This window comes from Leptonychotes weddellii, chromosome 9, assembly GCF_054177405.1.
Source record: "Leptonychotes weddellii isolate Sample4059 chromosome 9, ASM5417740v2, whole genome shotgun sequence".
In the NCBI taxonomy this organism is placed as follows: domain Eukaryota; kingdom Metazoa; phylum Chordata; class Mammalia; order Carnivora; family Phocidae; genus Leptonychotes; species Leptonychotes weddellii.
The window spans coordinates 123,864,120-123,884,388 of NC_138377.1; the positions used below are offsets into that span (position 1 = coordinate 123,864,120).

Below are 20,269 nucleotides of genomic sequence, written 5' to 3' on the forward strand. Positions count from 1 at the left end.
TACCACATCTTCTTTATCCATTCATCTGTCGATGGACATCTTGGCTCTTTCCACTGAGTAATGTATAAAATTGTTGAATCACTATATTGTATATCTGAAACTAATCTAACACTGTATGTTAATTGGATTAAAAAAACCCCACAACATTAACAAGTCTTAATAAAAAAGTATAGGTGAACCTAGAAGAAATTAAAGGGAATCCACAGAACCAAAAAAACAAAGAGGTAACTGAATGCCAGACCAAGAAGTGCATACCTGATTCTGTGCCTGTCTGGGGAATGGAGAGGGAATCTCTTGGTGTCCAGAACGTGGGCTTTTGAGTTTTAATTCCTTCATAATCACAAGAGATCAAGTCTTGAGTGTCTGTGAGGCACAGCATAGGAACTCCAACCATAATATAAAGGCAGGATCTTTGAAGTCCATATGTTTCCTAAACAGATGGACTGGGACCAAAAAAACCCCACAAAAAACAAAAAGAAAACCACATACCAGCATAGAAAATTTTAAATTCTTGGTCTCAACACTGAATTAAAAAAAATTTCCACTTGGGAACAATGGACCTGTTCTAAGAGTTTGAGATACATGTATATTGATTTACATATATTGTACATATTGAGTTGAATGTATATGTCCCATATGATTGTGGAAGCTTTGAGATGAGAAATGAATATCAAAAGTGGTCTTGTAACCCTTGATAGCTCTGAGGCTACTGGCAGTAAAGAAGATGTGGAGGGACAGACCACCAAGGCAGGCTCTATGGGATTCCTATTCCTATCAGTAGATCCTTTATTTAAGATTAGCTTGCAATCCTAAGATACATAATACAAAAGGGAATATTTGCCATGAGTAAGCACTATCAGGCACAGCATTGATGACATAAGAGAGAAAAATTACAGTTATCTACATTGATACATTTTTTTTCATAATTGAAAAGAAAAATTTAGCAAACTAGAAATAGAGGTGTACTCTTTTAATTTATAGTAAATATCATCCTTCATAGTAAAATATCATGCATTTTCTCTGATATTAGGTATGAAATAAGAATGCCTGCTGTCATTGTTTAAATTTGTTATTGTTTTTGGGGCCCTAGTCAGTATAATCAGGCAAGAAAAAGAAATACAAAGTATAAGAATTAGAAAGGAAAAAATAAAGTTCTCAGGATTCAGAGACTACCTGATTATCTAAGATATAATCTAAGAATATCTACACATAAAAAAATAGGACTAATAAGAGTCCTAGTACTGTAAACAAGATTAATGCACAGATAACTGTATTCTTATATGGTAGCAAGAACTGAGAAAGCAAAATTTCATAAAGATGCCATTTACACTACTAACAAAATATGAGGTACCTTGTAAAATATTTAGTAACTGTACAAGACCTTTATGAAAGATTTAAAATCTCACCTAAGTAAATGGTGAGATATAATATGAACATAAATAGGAAGTCACAACATCATAAAAATACATTTCCCACCAAATTAATCTTTAAATTAAGTGTAATTCCAGTTCTAAGAATCATATGGAAATGCAAAGGTAATGAAAACAATTTTTCAAACAACAAAATGGGTAACTTGCCCAGACACTGAAATTTAAGAAATTTAACTACCATAGTAGCATGGGGACAAATAAGAGACCAATGTAGCAAAATGGAGATCCAAGAAACAAAAACATGCATATATGAGCATTTGAAATATATTAGAGGTGGCACTAAAATTTTTTAGAGAAAGGGTGGATCTTCAGTATGTGGGGCTCAGGTATGATTATTGATATCCAAAGGGAAAATATTAGAAAATGTCAATACACATAAAGAATACATTCTAGGTGCATTAAAGTCTACTTATGAAAAGCAAAGCTTGAAAACATTTAGAAGAAAATACCAGAGAATGTCTTTATGATCTCTGGGTAGTGAATTATTCCTTAACTAAGATACAAAGAGTTTAAGGAAAATATTGATAAATTCAAGTCCACTACACAATTTTAGAGATACAAGATTTAAAGGAAAATATTGATAAATTCAAGTCCACTACACAATTTTATATCATGAAAATATACTATAAAACAAAAGAAAAGCTTAGAGTGGGAGACTTTTGACAATGAATATAGACAATAAGGGATTAATATCTGAAATATTTAAGTAACTTCTACATACCAGTAAAACAAAAGCAGAAACAACAACAACAAAAAACAAACAAAAAACAAAAGCAAAAACAAACTTGTAGAAAAATGAAGAAGGAATACGGACAGGAAATTCACAGAAGGGAAACCTGCATAATCAAAAACAAATGGCAATATTAACCTCATTCACAAAAAGACATGAAAGAATACAAAGTGAGATATTTTATATTCTTCAGATTGGGGAAAAACTTAAAATGTTTTAAAATGCCAAATATTGACCTAGATGTGTGAAAATAAGAACCTTCCTGCACTATGAATGGGGGTGAAAATTGGTACTCTCAATTTTAGAGAGCAATTTGTCAATATCTAGTCATAGTGAAGCTGTAAGTGCCCACAGCAGAACAGTCCCTCCCAGGTATATATCCCAGAGAAATGCATGCAGATATGCCTAAGGGGATTGTGTAAGATTGTTTATTGCAGAATCTTCATAAACTTTAGGAAAATTGGCCAATAAAAAAGAAAAAGAATTGGGGCACCTGGGTGGCTCAGTCGTTAAGCATCTGCCTTCGGCTCAGGTCATGATCCTAGGGTCCTGGGATCTAGCCACTCGTGGGGCTCCCTGCTCAATGGGGAGTCTGCTTCTCCCTCTCCCACTCCCCCTGCTTGTGATTCCTCTCTCACTGTCTCTCTCTGCCAAATAAATAAAATCTTAAAAAAAAAAAATTGATAAATACATGGTGGTATATTTATACATTGGGTTCCTATGGAATCATAAAAATGAATTCGAGTTGGGTCTATCAACATGGATGTTCTCAAAAACATAGTGTTGATACAAATTTAAAAAATCAAGCTGTGAAGGTCATGCACCCTATGATACCATTTACTTAGTTGCCTCTGCAGAGGGAGGCAAGGGAATAGGATTGAGGGGGTTTGGCAGGGGACTTGCACCATATTTGTAATGATACATTTCTTAAAAATAATTCCAAAGAAAACTTTAAGAAACGATGAGGTTTTCTAGTGGGTATATGTAGTTTGTGTCATTCTTTTTTTGTGGACTTAAAACATTTCATAATAAAATACTTGTAAGAACACAAAAACAATTCAGTTATACATATTGCTACTCTATTTCAAGTGTTCATCCCCAAAGTAGTACTTGCTTAATTTTTTTTTCAGTTTTTTAGGACTTCAGTGTTTTTTAGTCTATTTATGCACAAATCTTAACCTGTCTTCTAGAATTTGCTCTTAGGCCTGAGAATCTCCAAATTTGTTTACTCCCTGAGCTCATCTAATTTGAACAAATATATCAGGCTAGAAAAGATCCTAATCAAGTATTAAAAAAATTAAATGAGAGAATAGTATGTCTTGTGGTCTTTCTAGTCAGATAAATGTATGGTGATGTATGTCCTGTCTCCGGTTTGGTTCCTGGCATGGGGCCAGGCCTATGGCACCCCCATCACTCTGTGTCTCTGATGAGAAACAGGGACAGTAACATCATGTCTCTGCATAAAAATTGAATTAGATTAATTTGAAAGAAGGGCAGCAGCTGCATTAATGGTTCAGCTCATCCCTGCTCCCCACCTTTTGGGCAGCCTCAAACTTTAATCATTCCTGACCCCCTCCCACATTAAGAACTTTACTGTCATTTTGAAAGTACTCTGAGATTCTTAAGAAGGAAACCTACTTCCCTTGAAAAGCTTATCAAGTCTCTTTATCCTAGGAGAGCCTTAGAGACTTGTTAAATCTTCATAAATATGGAGCTCTGTGGTCCATTTTTCTTGGAGAAGGAAGATGGAGGTGGTTACATATAAAATCAAACAAAGCACCATCCCAAAGCTTTTGAAAGCATTTCAGTGCCTTCTCTTTTTATCAAGGTGCTTATTTAAATTAATGATTTGGGGAAGGGGATGAATGCAGCTATTTTGCTCATTTATTTCTTTGCAGATAATGTTATTTCAGGATTTGATTATATTTAAATTCACAGTCAGTGCTTTCGCACTGCAGAGCATAACCCAGCCAGAATGTCTCTCTTGCAGGAATTTGTAACTCGATATACTAGTCAACTGCCAACCATGGGAAACAGGTTTAAGTTAACTACTATTTAAAAAATTAATGTATTTTTATTCTTCAAAACACATGCTTCTCAGTCTTTAAGGCACTAGTATTTGGGTCAATATATCATCAAATGAATGTAATAAATTATACTGCTGTGAACTCCAGGGAAATTTTATTAATGTTTTTAATGTATCCTCATGTGGAATCAACATATGTTTTTTATATATTCATAAATTTATGGCTTCAAAAATCTCCAATTTCAGGGTGTTATAAATGTTGTAATGGATAGAAAATACATAATTGTGAAATGATGTTCTTGAATTTTCATATACTCCTGATAACCATTAGCTCTTGCATATAATAATTAGAATGAAATTAAAAACTTGGAAGTAATATTTCTGCAGCTCAGTTGCTTCGGGCCAAAGGAATTATTTCCAGAATAAGCTGGCAGGTTCCTGCTTGGGGAATTAGGACTCCAGTGTCCTTAACTTTAAAATAACTTGAATTTCATTTTATGCCTGTTTCATAAAGTGGTCATTCATTTTCATACTAAATTGTAACCAAGGCATACCACATCAATAGAGACCAGTCCGTGAGTTTACTGTGTGTTAGGTTGAAGTGAAGTAGAACGTTAAAAATGTTGGCTAGATGGTTGGGTTTAAAAAAAAAAAAAATCTTACTACTGATTTGTTAGGGGAATTGAGAGATAGTCTCCCCGCATCTTTATATTCATATCCTGGTACTTAGTAGGTTCACCATAAGAAGTTGCTGGAGAAGGAATGAGTCCAGAATGGTACTTTCTATTCTGAGAGTTCATGAAGTAAAATGCTCTCGTTCCCTATCACTTTGCTGCACTTGTAGTGGGATTGGTTGTGGACATATCCTCGTGTCGTAGGTTTAGATTTTCAGGCTCATCAGTTAAGACACAAGCTTGTGCTTCCTGGATGCTAGGCTTGCGATCAGGGCACAGCAGATGGCATTCGGGTGTAGACTGTGACTCTGTGGTCTATACCAGCAGACCTGAGACACAGCCATAAACTGTTTTCAAGGATACGTTCTTTCCTTTTAGTTTTAAATTTCTTTTTACAAAAGTAGATTTTCTTTTCTTTTCTTTTTTTTAAGATTTCATTTATTTATTTGAGAGAGAGAGACAGATAGTGACAGAGACAGCAAGAGAGAACACAAGCGGGGAGGAGAGGGAGAAGCAGACTCTCCACTGAGCAGGGAGCCCGATGCGGGGCTCGATCCCAGGACCCTGGATCATGACCTGAGCTGAAGGCAGACGCTTAACGACTGAGCCACCCAGGCACCCCACCTTTTTTTTTTTTAAGATTTTATTTATTTGGGGGGGAGAGAGAGAGAGAAGGGCACAAGTGGGGGGGGCAGAGGGAAAGGGAGAAGCAGACTCCCTGCTGAGCAGGGAGCCCGATACAGGACTCGATCCCAGGACCCTGGATCATGACCTGAGCTGAAAAGGCAGACGCTTACCTGACTGAACCACCCAGGCGCCCCTACAAAAGTAGTTTTGCTTTTCATGCACACAGCTAAAGTTACACAGTTGGTAACAGTGCATCTGAAATAATTTTTTTCTGAAGTTCCAGAACACTTTTAAAAAAAATGTCTTTCTTCGTAGGTTTCTACATTTTGTTAGTTTGTTTGTTTGTTTTGTGTATCAGTATTTCAATTCAAATACTGTCTTAACATGTGTCTTTGCAATTTGCCTGCTCTCTGGACAGTAGAATTAAAAGCCTTTTAGGATTCCAAGTCAGTGTGGTACAAAAGCTTTTGGTTATCACTTCCCTAACCTATTAGCTGCTTTCCTCAGTTGGGGCCTTTCCAAAATAAACAGAGTACTTTAAATTACCCCTTTCACTTTTTCTGTAATTTATTTTCTTCTTCTTTTTTTTTCCCCCTCAAATAAAAGCACAATGAAATAAGTTGTGTAAGTACATGACCTTGTCTACTGGCATAACTGTCTCCTAGGAGAACAGCATCACTAACCCTCGACCAAGAGAGAGACTTTTCCACCCTAATACCGTTTGCCCCGCCAGCCTCCCAGTTTGGTGCTTCTTGAATGTTTCAAGTTTGATGTAGCCTCATCGAAAGTTTAATAAATTTCAGGGTCATGTACCTATGACAAGACACAAGAAGAGGAAATAGGCAGTGTTACAAAATGCTAAGACTGGGTCAACCTATTACTACGATAGCATCTGGGAAGATGTTCTAATCCCCAAGTCATGACAGTTGTATTAAACAGGGGCCACTGATTGGATACCTTGTCTGCCTTTAAGTTCAGAAATTTAACTATCATTTAGATGATGCTTTCCAAGCATTATCTGTAATGCGGTTTTTTTTTTTTTTTTTTTTCCGCTCCCAAAGTTCTTCCTCCCATATGCCTGTCTCCTTAATCCCATTAGGGGTATATGCTACAACTGGAACAGACAGGAAGGTATGGTATGAGATGAAAGTGGAGAAGTCTGAGTTTGAGAACGACTGCAAAGAAAGAAAAAGCGGAAAGCAGGATCAAAAAGTGTCAGACATGATAAAATACAAAATAATCACTCCGTTAAAAGAAAATTGGTCGTGTGGAGGATGGGTCTGTCAAAACTCATAAAATTGTACACCCCCAAGAGAGTGAATTTTACTGTATGTAAATTTAAAAAGCATGGGGAAAAAGGCAGCATAAATAACCATAAAATGTCATGTTTGTACAGCAGTGTGGATATACTTAATTCTGGATTGTGTATCTAAAAATGGTTAAGATGGTGAATTTATGTTATGTGTATTTTACCACAATTAAAATTTAAATTCAGACCTACAAAAAATGTAATGTCTGTATAATGGACTATTATATAGTTATTAAAACAATTTCTCCAAAGAATTAGTAATAAAATGTTATATTAGATTAAAACTAGTATGAAGTTGAATTAGTAGTATGCTTTCACATCTGTAAGTCATGCAGAAATGCTGGATCATTAAATGCCAAAATATTGAGAGCGAAGGTCTTGGTGATGGGATTTTGAAAGATTGATTAGTCTCCTTGGCATATTATTAGTCTTCACTTACTCTTTTTGTAATCAGTAAAAATGGAATCATCAGCAAATACGTGCAATGAATTGCATATTACTGAAATAGATCATCAATTATTTCATAGAGGCTCCTATTTAAACCATACCAGCCAAAAATCAGATCCACTCAGATTCACTTTTCTTTTTTTAGAGAGGGAGGAGGGAGGGGCAGAGGGAGAGTAAAAGAGAAAATCTCAAGCAGACTCCCGGCTGAGCAGTGAGCCCAGCACAGGGCTCCATCTCAGGACCCTGCGATCATGACCTGAGCCAAAATCAAGAGTTGGATGCTTAACCGACTGAGCCACCCAGGTGCCCTCACTCAGATTCACTTCTTAAAAATTTCTTTTCTTGCAGTGCCTGGGTGGCTCAGTCGGTTAAGTGTCTGCCTTCGGCTCAGGTCATGATCCCAGGTCCTGGGATCAAGGTCCACATCAGGCTCCCTGCTCAGCGGGGAGCCTGCATCCCCCTCTTCCTCTGCCCCTTACCCCCTGCTTATGATCTCTCTCTCTCTCAAATAAATAAAACCTTTAAAAAATTTTTTTAAAAATTAAATTTCTAGGGCACCTGGGTGGCTCAGTTGGTTAAGTGACTGCCTTCGGCTCAGGTCATGATCCTGGAGTCCCTGGATCGAGTCCCACATCGGGCTCCCTGCTCGGCAGGGAGCCTGCTTCTCCCTCTGACCCTCCCCCCTTTCATGTGCTCTCTCTCTCTCATTCTGTCTCAAATAAATAAATAAAATCTTTAAAAAAAAATTAAATTTCTATTCTTCTAGGACAAAATATTTTAAAACATTGAAATAGTATCAACTGACTTTCAATGCAAGATGTTGAGTTAAGCCTGTGTTTAGCTTTCTTTGCTGCAAATCTGCCATTGAGCTGACCAGGAAAACCAAAGGTAAGAATGTGTGATTGAAAAGTTGGGAAAGGTACCATGAGCAGACCAGCTAACTTTAAGGAGTTAATATAATATAAACTATGAAGCAGCAAGCACTGATTGAGGAAAGTACTGACAGATGGAATCTCAAGCATCCAAAGGAAGAATCTGCCTAGAGAATGAGTGGCAGGATTCTAGACCCAGTGGCTGGAGGGGAGGATAGTGTTCGTTGGCGGTCATTCCTGGAGGATTCTCAAGCCTATAGATGACTTCAGACCCTATAACACCAGCCTCCCAAGAAGGTCACCTGGACACTATTTTGTAGCTTCCGTTCAATAAGGCCAATAGCTGGAATAAATTGTAGAATGTTGCCTCAAGTAAATGTCTAACAGAGACCATTGTATCGATTACAGAAGGAGGTCATGGAGAGCCCAGCCAACTTAGGTTCCTTCAGTGAGTGAGGGACATGGTGCATGAATGCGTCTACCCGTAGTTTCCTATACTTTTTCACAGAAAAAACCCACAAGTATGCACACACGTTATACATTAATTTCAGTGGTTATATGGCTCCCAGGGTAAAAACTGCACGTAAGTAATGTCATTACATTAATTCAACTAAAGAATTCACTCTCTATTTAAAGTGACACTTTCATGAGATTTTTGCCCTCCTGATTTTTGAATGTTATTTCTTAGAATTTAAACTTTGAATCTCTGAGGTAACGTGGACTAATAAAAGTTTTATCAGTATCACCTTGTATTGACCTGCCTCTCTTCCTCCCTGCCTCTCTCCCTCCCTTCCTTCCTTCCTTCCTTCTCTCTCTCTCTCCTCCCTCCCTCATTTCCCCTTCCTTCCTTCCTTCTCTCTCTCTCTCTCTCCTCCCTCCCTCATTTCCTTTCTTTCTTTGTTCCTTCTTCCTTCCTTCCTCCTTTCCTCCCTTCCTTCCTCTCTCCCTCCTTCCTTCCTTTCTTCTTTCCTTTGTGCTGCTTGTCAGTTCTATGAAATCATTTCTTTTTCCCTCTTTTTTCCTCTAGGAATTGTGAAGGGCAGAATATTCGATACAAGACATGCAGCAATCATGTAAGTTTTGTAATAAAAATCTATAATCCAATAATGTTCATGTGTTAAGTTGGAAGACTGTGTGTACTGTAAAGCTGATGGCCCCTTGGTACCCTTTGGGGAAAATTTAACCATTTTTTTAATTGACAACAGATTTTGTGTATCTCATACCTTCCTTGTGTACTACCTTTTTAGGCCATTTCACATTTATAAACTGATTTGGTAAATATTTAATAATTTCTGAATTCATAGAAACAATACCTGATACCTGTAAGTGCCTTCAAAGTTCAAAGAGCTTTATGCACAGTATGTCACCGGAACCCCACCCTGTCTCTGAGATATAGGCAGACGAGGTGTGGTTATTTCTCTTTTGCAAATGAGGGGCTCTGGGGTAAAATTAGTTTCCACCGGTCACAAAGGAAGAGCACAGACTTGAACTGGTCTACTGCTGTTTTTCCTGCCCCAAACCGCCTGTCCTGCCCACTGCAAGATGTGTTTAAGAGTGCTCTGTTGGTGATTCAAGGAAATCGTACGTAGGGACAGGTTTATAAACCTCTCTCTTGTTCTACAACAATGAGCACTAAAAAAATTCAAACCTTTTGCTTTACAGATCTGAAAATGCAAAATAAATATCAGAAGGAATCCGTCCTATTTTCCACTTAAAACATGTCCCTTGTTCGTGATACAGACCCAAATCAAAATGACGCGAATAAAAAGGAAATTATTAGAATCTGGACATCAAAGTGAGATTTAGATTTTTTTTAATCCATTTCGTCTCCTTTGGTTGTAATTAATTTATTTCAAAAGTTTCACTCACTTGGGCTCTGTCCCTTTTGTTCTGGGCCAGTATAAGACAGAAGTCCTGTCTGAGGGTCTTTATTCTGCAGACCCAGACTCGTCCTGGGAGGGCAGCCCTGCCAAGCCTGGGCAACAGTGAGTGGGTAGTGTGAGCCAGACCTTCTGACCACAGGGCTCAGCCATGTTTTCAGTCTGTTTTTATCAGCGATGAAGCAGCAGTGTTTGTCTTTCTATCTCAACTGGTTTCAAACTCAAGTGGGAAATGTGGGTACCTATTTGTTGGGCATTCAAACTCCAATATCACTCAGCCCTGGGGCAGACAGATTGGTGTCCACCATGTCCTTGGAGGAATTTGGGGCCACAAAGCAAATAGATTTCGCATGTTCTCTGACCGGCTGGAGGGCCGAGGACTTGGGGGACACGTGTGCGTGATGCTTAATTAAATGAGCTGAGGTCTGGGTCGGGCGCAGGAGGCAGAGAGATTGATTTGAGCACAGATCAGACATTTAGTTACAAACACAGTCTGGCTTTGTTTTCCCATGCAAGCACGTGAATGCATTAGTAACCTGAGGGTTTTATCTAGGAGACATTTTAATCTATTACATTTTGCCTGGGTGCATATTTTTGTTTTGTTGTTGTTGTTTGTTTTTAGGGTTTTTTTTTTTCCTTTTTATAACGTGCTGCTTTAACAAATGACCACAAATTCCTTGCAGCCATTCAACAATAAATTCCACAACAGTATCCTAGTCAGCAGTACTCTGAGACTATCTAGGGGAATTCTTTTAAATTTTAAATGCCCAGATCAAGGTGTTGCCATTTGAGATTTCATTCTTGGGTTTCTGTGTGTGTGTGTGTGTGTGTGAGAGAGAGAGAGAGAGAGAGAGATTCTGCTCTCGCTAATTCCAAAAAGGTACCTTTCTTCAACACAAGTATTAAGAGGGTCTAGGAGTGTTGGGTCATACAGTGTAGACATACAGTGTAATCTACTAAAATCAGTGCATACTAGGTGCAATGGTTAGGACTTGGGTGCGCTTGAGTGAAGATCCCAGGCCCCTGAGGCTCCGTGGGTCTTGGGAAGACCTGTTGTCTCTACGTGAAGGCCCCTCTGTGAGGATCCTGCAGAAACCTTTACCACCTCTAGGCTGGTGAGGAATAGAGGTTTAGAAGGTGGTGACCAGTGGGGAGGACCACAAAGTGAAAGTTGCCCTTTCTCGTTCTCAGAGTTGGGGTCCTTAGAGAGATTTCATAAGAATGCGGCATTAATCGCTGTGCTTGCCATTGCAAACTCAGAGTTTTAAACAAAATTTCTTTCAGGGAAATAAGGGGGGTCGTGGCAAGTCTTTCCGAGCTGTAGCACTCAGGAAACCCCTCCACCTCCGTGTGCCAGGCCCTGCTGCTGTGCATCCTCAAGCCCTCCTGCAGATCGGAGTGGATCTGTGCAGCAGGGCTGGTGGTCTTCCCAGCAGAGATGACACAGTGTGTTCCTGGGAATATACCATAGAAACACACCCAGGATGTCAGGCATCCTGAGTGGATGTAACCACATGAACTTAGGGTACAAAGATAGTCACGTCTTTTCTTGAGTTGTTTCCTACTTTATTAATTGGGGTTTAGAATCACCCTTTTGAGATCTCCCCCTCCCTGCTACCCAGGGTGGTGCAGAGGGCAGGAGGGGGGGACCAGTCTGCAACCTACCTCCACTGGGGAGAGACGTGAGGTCCCATCAGTGCATCCCTGCTGTTGCTTCTCATGGCCATTCAGTGTCCCCGTGGGAGACAGGCCATGCCCCCTGAACAGTCAGCGGTTTCACTTTTCCCTGGAAATGGGGCCCATCACCCACTCTTCTGAAGGAAGCTGCCTTTGGTGATTCCAAGATGTGGCACTCTTATGAGGGAGATTTACCTTGTGATTCAGAGATGCCTACACCTATATTTCTGGGGGCACAGGAGCCCATCCGATGGGGCCGCAAGATCCCCTGTTTCCCCCCTGAGGGACCTCACCATCTTGGTGATCAGGGAAGTCTGCTCCGTGGAGGAACGGAGGTCACTGCTGCGGGACCCCAGAGACCTAACGTTCCTTCCCATTCCAGAGGTCACTCCTACTTCTTTCTGTTCCTCCACATGATTATCTGAAGGCTCAGGCTCTCGGCCTCAAAACCACAGAGCTTGTCATCAGTATGTGCCAGCTTTTGAATTCTTAACCAAACTTAATAATAATAATAATAATAATAATAGTAATAATAATAATAACAACAACAACAGATCACACGTATCCACTACTCCCTGAATGCTAAACATTGTTCCAAGTGCCTATCCATGAATAAACTGATTTAATCCTCATAATATCTCTACAAAGTAGATACTATTTTTATTTCCACTTTTTAAAAAACATTTATTTATTTGAAAGAGAGAGCAGGGGAGGGGCAGAGGAAGAGAGAGAGAGAAAATCTCAAACAGACTCTGTGCTGAGCACAGAGCCCAACACGGGGCTCGATCCCGCAACCCTGAGATCATCACTTGAGCCAAAAATCAAGAGTCAGACGCTCAACTGACTGAGCCACCCAGACGCCCCTTATTTCCACTCTTACACAGGAGGAAATGTAGGAAATGCGCCCAAGGGCACAAAGCTGAACTAGACCCCAGGCAGTTGGGCTCCAGGCTCTGGAGTGCAGGCTTCTACCCACTCTGCTACACCTGACTGCTTCTTGGAAAGGAGCCTGAAAGGTCTGGAGCTTTGTTAGATGATTGATTATGGTACAAATAGTAGTCTCAAACGTGGCTGCTCCCCCCAACCCACGAGCACATGACTCACGGGGGGAATTGCAGGGACATCCCCCTTTCGGATACCGTTATAGAATCGCCAACCCCAGGAGCTGTAGGACAGACCTTCTGAATATTCACAGTTGGCAAGAGACAGAAGTCAGGGAGAGGAGAGGCAACGGAGGGGAAGTCACGGAAATGAAGTCCTCCATGGCCGTGGGCCTTCCACGCCAGTGGCCCGAGGTGGGGGGAGAGGGTCCCCGAAACAGGGGAGGATCGGGCTTTACGCGGACAGACCTTGACCGCCCCATTTCTGATCTCTGCCTCCCTCAGCAGAAGATACCTGAGAAGAATAGGCTCCAGGCACTCAAGGAAGGATCGAATGTCCTTTTGTTAGGAAGTGTGGGTGTGACAGGGATACACATTCAGAGGGTGGAGAGGAAGAAATCCCACTCCTGGTGTGCAGGAATGGGAGGCGCGGCCAGGCAATGAGGACCACACTGCCCTCCCTGCGAAATCAGGCTTTGCTTCCGCAGCTCTCCCTGGGGTCATTCTGTTGGGGAAAATGGGGCTTTGGGCTGGAGCAGCCCCTAATCCCTGGTACCTGCCATCTTCAGAGATAACCCTCCAGTCAGCGCTCAGCAAAGACCCTGACGGTCAGGGCGGGGCCCCTGAGGCCTCAGCGAAGAATTTTCCTTATCAGGCATCTCCCAGAGCAATTGGAGACTTTCCAAGGGAAGCCATGCATGTCAGCAAGGAGTTCTACTACTTGAATTCACTGACTTACTCATTTTTTAATACCAGGGTTTATGGGATCAAAGGAAGTGCTGGAAGAGAGCAAAGGGAAAATACCTTTAAAAACAAGTATATCATGATTTGGTCAGAGTGTTTTTGCAGCATGAACACATTTTTATGTGAGCACAGAGGGAGCAGTGGTTAATTCTGCACAGTGGGGTCCCTGTTGGCTTTCCAGAAGAGACAACATTTGATGTGACCCTTGAAAGACTCTTCATGCCACGGGTCCTATGGATGGCTAGTTTCTGGCAGTTTCCTCTTAGAGGTGTTCTTTACTTTCCACGGTCACTGCTCCTACCCCAATCCATGCTGCCGTCACAGAGGTCCTTCTGAAGTGCCACGCTTTCAGTCCCCTTTGTGGATCCTCATTGCTTTTAATTCCCCTGACTTGCATCAACTCACAAACTTTCACCTTTGCTGGCCGTGCCTGGTCCCGGTCCCTCATCGCTACTGACTTCATTTCTGCTGTGTCCCTGTTGTTTGTGTTCTTTCCTACAGTTGTCCTAAACACAGCAGGCCATCCCTTAAATCTCATCTGAAACGTCACTTTTCCATGATGCACCATTTGCTAACTGCCTTCTTATAATGACCACTCACAGTAACTTGTTTTCATGCTAGAAATTTTGGCATTGGTTATATTAGAGCATCCCAAAATTTAACGCATAGTACAACTTGGATATGAAGATAAAATAAAAATTTAAAATTTGCTGGGGTGCCTGGGTGGCTCAGTTGGTTAAGCGACTGCCTTCGGCTCAGGTCATGATCCTGGAGTCCCGGGATCGAGTCCCGCATCAGGCTCCCTGCTCGGCGGGGGGTCTGCTTCTCCCTCTGACCCTCCCCCCTCTCATGCTCTCTCTCTCTCATTCTCTCTCTCAAATAAATAAATAAAATCTTTAAAAAAAAAATTTAAAATTTGCTTACAGTAGAAATCACATTTCTCCTAAGTCTCTACTCACTGGTTATCTGGGAAAAATGACCTAAATATATAACCCATGTAAAAACTTGGTTCAATCCTATTATATAAATCATCCCTTAGCTAATGGTCTCTCTTATGCACAAAAATGCTCTGTTTTTTAGGTGATCTCCCTGTCTGGGCATTTCTCCCTAAGTTGTCCATGAGAATGGTTTGCATATCCTCATGGCTTGAGGAAGGAAACGAGATCTCTGTCTTTGGCATGGTCCTTGAATGGGTACTAGTTGTATCCTCCTTCCCCTCCTTCTCCCTCTTCTCCTAATCTCTGTCCTCCTCCTCCTTCTCCTTTCCTATGCTTTCCAGACTGGCTGCCCCCTCCTAAGTCCAGTCTTCCTGATCTAGGATCTATTCTTTCCATATTAACTCCACTTAATCAATTTTTTTTTTTAGATTTTTATTTATTTACTTTAGAGACAGAGAGAATGCAGGAGGGGGAGGTACCGAGAGAGTGAGAGAGAATTCCAAGCAGACTCCCCGCTGAGCATGGAGCCCGATGCTGGGCTTGATCCCAGGACCCTGGCCTCATGACCTGAGCTTAAATCAAGAGTCAGATGCTTAACTGACTGAGCCACCCAGGCACCCTGCCACTTAATCAATTTTTAATTTAACACTTGGACAACAATTTTATTTCCTTCATCCAAAGCCTTACTTGTGAATCTATAAATACAAACAGTAACCCACTGTGTCAGTGTATTTCATGCAGTAGGTGCTGCATCTCCAATAAGATAGCAGGCTCTCGACATGAAAGCGGTGGATTATATTCTTCTTTTATGTTCTCCACAGCAGGTAACCTAGGCGAAGCCCATAAAGTGTATTTAACTAATGTGTTGTCTTAACTGATATGAAGAAATGCTTCTCAGGGAAAGGGAAGCAGAAAAATGTTTGGTATTCAAGCTTCCTAAATGTCAACTAAACTATTTAAGACACAGGAATCCCTAGATTGTCTTGAGCCAGCGCAGGGGACCCAGCAGAAGCCGACTAGACAGGCTTAGTGTTGACACTGGAAGGATGCCAAGTAAATGAAAGTGCTTAATGTAAGCCCTCCATGTCTTGCAAGATTACTAGAAAGTGGTATCATATAATGGAACACTTGTTACTTTGGGAATCAGTCTTGGCTCTGTCATAGTCTAGCTGGGTGTCTTTGGGCTAGTGACTGAAAACTTTGAGGATCACAGTTTCCTCTGTTTGCAAAATGAGGGTAATGATAGTTCTGACCCACCTACCTCAAAGGGAATGTCTGTATGATCCCTTGTAAACAGGAAAGCATTGTCCAGATACAAGGGTGTCTTCATTGGAATCATCATTTCCCAGGAACAGAAGCCTACTCAAAATAGCTCAAGAAAAATGGATTCACTGGATGGATGTGTGGATATTTAATGGAATTTGGGCATCAGCACACCTTAAGGGCCTGGACCCAGGAATCAGAAAGTGAGAAGCCCAAGTTATGTAATCTTATTGAAATACATGGTTTGTCATCGTTCCTTCTTTCGTGTCTAATTCATTCTTCTTTGTTGTGAGAACTGGCTTGCTTTGCTTCAACAGGCATCTCATGAAAGAGATGGTTAGCTCAGTCTCAGACTGATGAGAGTCCTCAGCTCTTCTATTGCAATTCCAAATTCCTGGGAAAGACTGTCCTGGTGTGGACCAGGCGTGTGCTTCTGACCAAGGAGGCCAGGTCCTGTGTCCAAACCTGGCCACCTTTTCAGCAAGGACTCAGTGTAGGCTGGCATCCTCGGCTGTCTGTTAATTAAACCTTGTTAATTTTGTGAAACTTCTTTGGTTTCTGGAGTTTAAGGCAGTCAGTGGTCAGACAGCAAGAAATTTCAGTCCCTAGAGCATGCTGGCCACATCAGTGAGCCTAATGTCAGGGAAGTTGTTTTCACTCTGCTCTCTTACACCCTTGGCTTGGGGTTCAAAGAGTCAGATACAGAGAAAACTAGCCGTGGTTAAGGGAAGAAGGCGCCATACAATTTTATCAACTGATGATCTTCCCTGGGGCCGGACGGAAAACAGTCCTCATTTCAATAGAGAAAGGTCAACCAGTTTCAGTCTTTAGTTCAACTCTCTTCCATAGGTGTGACCTGGGTTAAGGTTTGATCTTTCTGAAACAAGAAAAATGTGGATGCAGTTAAAGGTTTTGGAAGAATTCACCACAAACTAATACAACTAATCCCAGGGGAATGTTTATTTCTTATATTTTATGTCTTCCCTACCTACTTCCAAAAAGGATTTGAGGCAGATTATAAAGGCCAGAAGCATAAACACAGCAAGATACAAAAGTTAAGTAGTAAAAAGGGGAGAAATGAAAGAAATTATATTTTAAGATTCTGGCTGATAATTTATTAATAATTATTTGTAGAAAAAATAATGTTAGGTTTTTACCTTGCACCACACATCAAAATAAATTCCCGATGTAACGAAGTGTTAAATAGGGGCGCCTGGGTGGCTCAGTCGTTGGGCGTCTGCCTTCGGCTTGGGTCATGATCCCGGGGTCCTGGGATCAAGCCCTGCATCGGGCTCCTGCTTGTCGGGAGGCCTGCTTCTCTCTCTCCCACTCCCCCTGCTTGTGTTCCCTCTCTCACTGTCTCTCTGTCAAAAAAATAAATAAAAATCTTTAAAAAAACAACAACAAAGTGTTAAATATAATTGCTAAACTATAAAGGAGATAGAAAAATACATTTCAGTATTTATCTGTTCTTAGGCAGGGTAGAAAAAGCATTTCTAAACTTATTAATGAGGGAAGAAGCCTTAAAAGGAAATATTAATAGAGCTGATTACCTGGAAATATAAATCTTCTTGACTTTGCAAAGCAACCAAACCAAAATCAAATGGGGAAAATATTTCCAGTGCAGATGGCAAAGAATTGATAACTTCATTAGGAAGGCTGATAGTCTTACCTGTTAAAAATAGTAAAAAGGCAAACATTCCAATAGATAAATGAAGGACAGAAAACAAATTTTTGAAGAGTTAATACAAAAAGCAAATATATGTGAAAGCGATCAAACCTATGAAAGGAAATGTAAATTAAAATAATGAAATTCTATTTAACATGATAGAAAAATGTTAAGCTGAGAAGAGAGACTGAGAAAAAGGGAACTTAGGGAGCCTGGTGATAATAAGGAGGGAAATTCCTGGAGGGCAATTTGGCAATATTTTGAAAAGCTCATGAAACACACCCTTTTTCTCAGAAAGTTTATTGCCAGAAATTCGTTTTTGGGAAATCATCAAGGATTTGTGTAAAGATTTAGGTATAAGAATCTTTGTCTTTTATTCTTTTTTTTTTAATAGAAACTATTTCCCAAAGGTTTTATAAGGACCATTGATTACTTTTGTAATAAGAAAAAAATACAAAATAATTTATTGCCTTTCTGTATCTGTTTTCTTTCCTTGGGAAGTTTGTATAGAATTAATTAATTCCCATCAATTAGGAAGTTTTTACCCAACTCTGAAGAATAAAGTAACCTTTTGTCAGCCAGCATCTGGCTTTGGAAATATCAGATGGGAGGGATTAGTAATTAAGTAAAAAGATTTCTGAGTCATCAACACTTGCACACTTTTTACTATTATTATGAGAACTCCCTAGAGCATTTACTTAGAATTTCCTTGCTGTTGTTGTAGACGGAATTTGAAAGAGCTCCATTTTGTCCCTCCACATCCTCCAGTGGGTTGAAGGCAGGCACTTGGTTCCAGGAAAAAGCAGTGGCTGGGGGCCCAAACCAGGGAAGGAAGGCACATGAATTAACAATCACAAAAACAGAAAGAAACAAACACAGGTTCTCACAAAGCATGGCAAATTTGGGGCGAAAGTGGGGGCAAGTAATCCTTCCCATTGAAATGGTTCTTGAAGGCATGGACGACAATTAATATCCCCTATAAAGAGCTGGAGTCCCCTGGAAGAATTAAAAGCAAGATGGTTAAAAGAGAGCATTTAAATAAAGTGGAGAAACGAGGTGACTCCAAGGTGAGAGGCCGGTGGTGGGGTCTGGTCTCGTGAGACTCTTGTAAACTTGTTCAGCCTTTGGGTGGCTGATCTCCCTGAGTGATGCGCGTGTGGCCCTTCTCCTCTGCTCGCAGGACTGCCCTCCGGACGCGGAGGACTTCAGAGCCCAGCAGTGCTCTGCCTACAATGACGTCCAGTATCAGGGGCGTTATTATGAATGGCTTCCCCGGTATAATGATCCTGCGGCCCCCTGTGCGCTCAAGTGTCATGCACGGGGACAGAACCTGGTAGTGGAGTTGGCACCCAAGGTCCTGGATGGAACTCGCTGCAGCACAGATTCCCTGGACATGTGCATCAGTGGAATTTGTCAGGTAAGCCACACCTGCTTCCCATACCCCCGGGTCCAGCACGTGCCACGCCCACTCTCCATACTGAGACTCTCTTCTTTATGCAGATGAAATATTGCCTTTGATACTTGTCATGTAAAAAAATATGGTAGAGAGTATCACTCACCTTCAAATTATGTTTTACTTATTTAAAATAGTGTAAACTTTGTCCAGGTAGACTCAAAAGATTGCAGTAGAGGACATCTTATTCCTCTAGGTCAGTGGTGCTCCAACTTGAAAGGGCATCAGATTCACCTGAAGGACTTGTTAAAACACAGGGGGCTAGGCCCCCACCCCCAGAGTTTCTGATCCAGTAGATCTGGGCTGGAGCCTGATAATTTACATTTCTAACAAGTTCATGGGAGATGCTGATGCTGCTGGTCCAGGGCCCCATTTAGAGAACCACAACTTTGGAAGGGTAACGTCAATAGGTTCTTTGAGCCTTTTAACAACTAACTGTTTTATTAAAATTTATTGTTTTGGGTCTTTGGGAGCAGTGACTTACTTACTAAAAAATTAGCATGAGTGTGTTCCAGCAGATTTTTCAGAGTGGAGTTTGCAAAGCTGTGGTGCATGGAACTGAGACATAGAACCCCACGCCCTCCCCCAGCTTGCAGTGGGTATGAGGATTCAGGGCACTGGGACAGGTGGCTGAGATAGTATGGGGATGGCAGGGAAATGATGAGATTCCACCCTCATTCCCTTAATCTCTAGAAAAATATTTTAAAAGAATTATGTCTAGTATTCCATACCTTATTATGCTCTTATAACAAAAACAGTATGAATAAGAGCAACACCCCAACCACCTACCAAGTGTCGGGCATTACCAGCCATCTCAGATGTCACACGGTCCAAGACAAACCATGATCTTGCTCTTCAAAGTAGCTTCTCCTTCCTGCATCTGCTTATCTAGAAAATGGCCTCCGGTTGCTCACTGCAAAATTCTGGGGTCCTTCTTGATTCTCCTCTTTCTTTTTTTTTTTTAAAGATTTTATTTACTTATTCATGAGAGACAGAGAGAGAGAGAGAGAGGCAGAGGGAGAAGCAAGCTCCCAAGGAGCAGGGAGCCCGATGTGGGACTCGATCCCAGGACCCTGAGATCATGACCTGAGCCGAAGGCAGACGCTTAACCATCTGAGCCACCCAGGCGCCCTTGATTCTCCTCTTTCAACACACACATCTAATCCATTGTCATTCTGTATTCAAAAGTCTTTTTTTTTTTTTTTTAATCAACCATTCTTTTCTGTCTGCATGACTTCTTTTTTGGTCTAAGCCTTCATCAACTCTGACCTAAACTGCATGGCTAGCCTCCTCTCCTGATCTCTCAGCTTCCACCATTGTTCCCTTCAGGTCCATTTTCCACACAGCAACCGAAGTGATTGCTTTAAAACCTAATCCTTCGATGACTTATCATTGCATTGATGGTGAAATCCACCATCCTTTTTTGCCTT

The 20,269-nt window shown here is 41.0% G+C and overlaps 1 protein-coding gene across 1 annotated transcript in view; it reads left to right on the forward strand.

Annotated features, from left to right (window-relative positions):
- The window catches only part of ADAMTSL3 (ADAMTS like 3), a 235,757-nt gene that overhangs the window by 25,065 nt on the left and 190,423 nt on the right, over positions 1-20,269 (forward strand). Inside the window, exons 3-4 of the mRNA XM_081831893.1 lie at positions 9,143-9,188; positions 18,567-18,803. Of these exons, the coding sequence (XP_081688019.1) occupies positions 9,143-9,188; positions 18,567-18,803 (283 nt within the window). The remainder of the gene's footprint in view (positions 1-9,142; positions 9,189-18,566; positions 18,804-20,269) is intronic.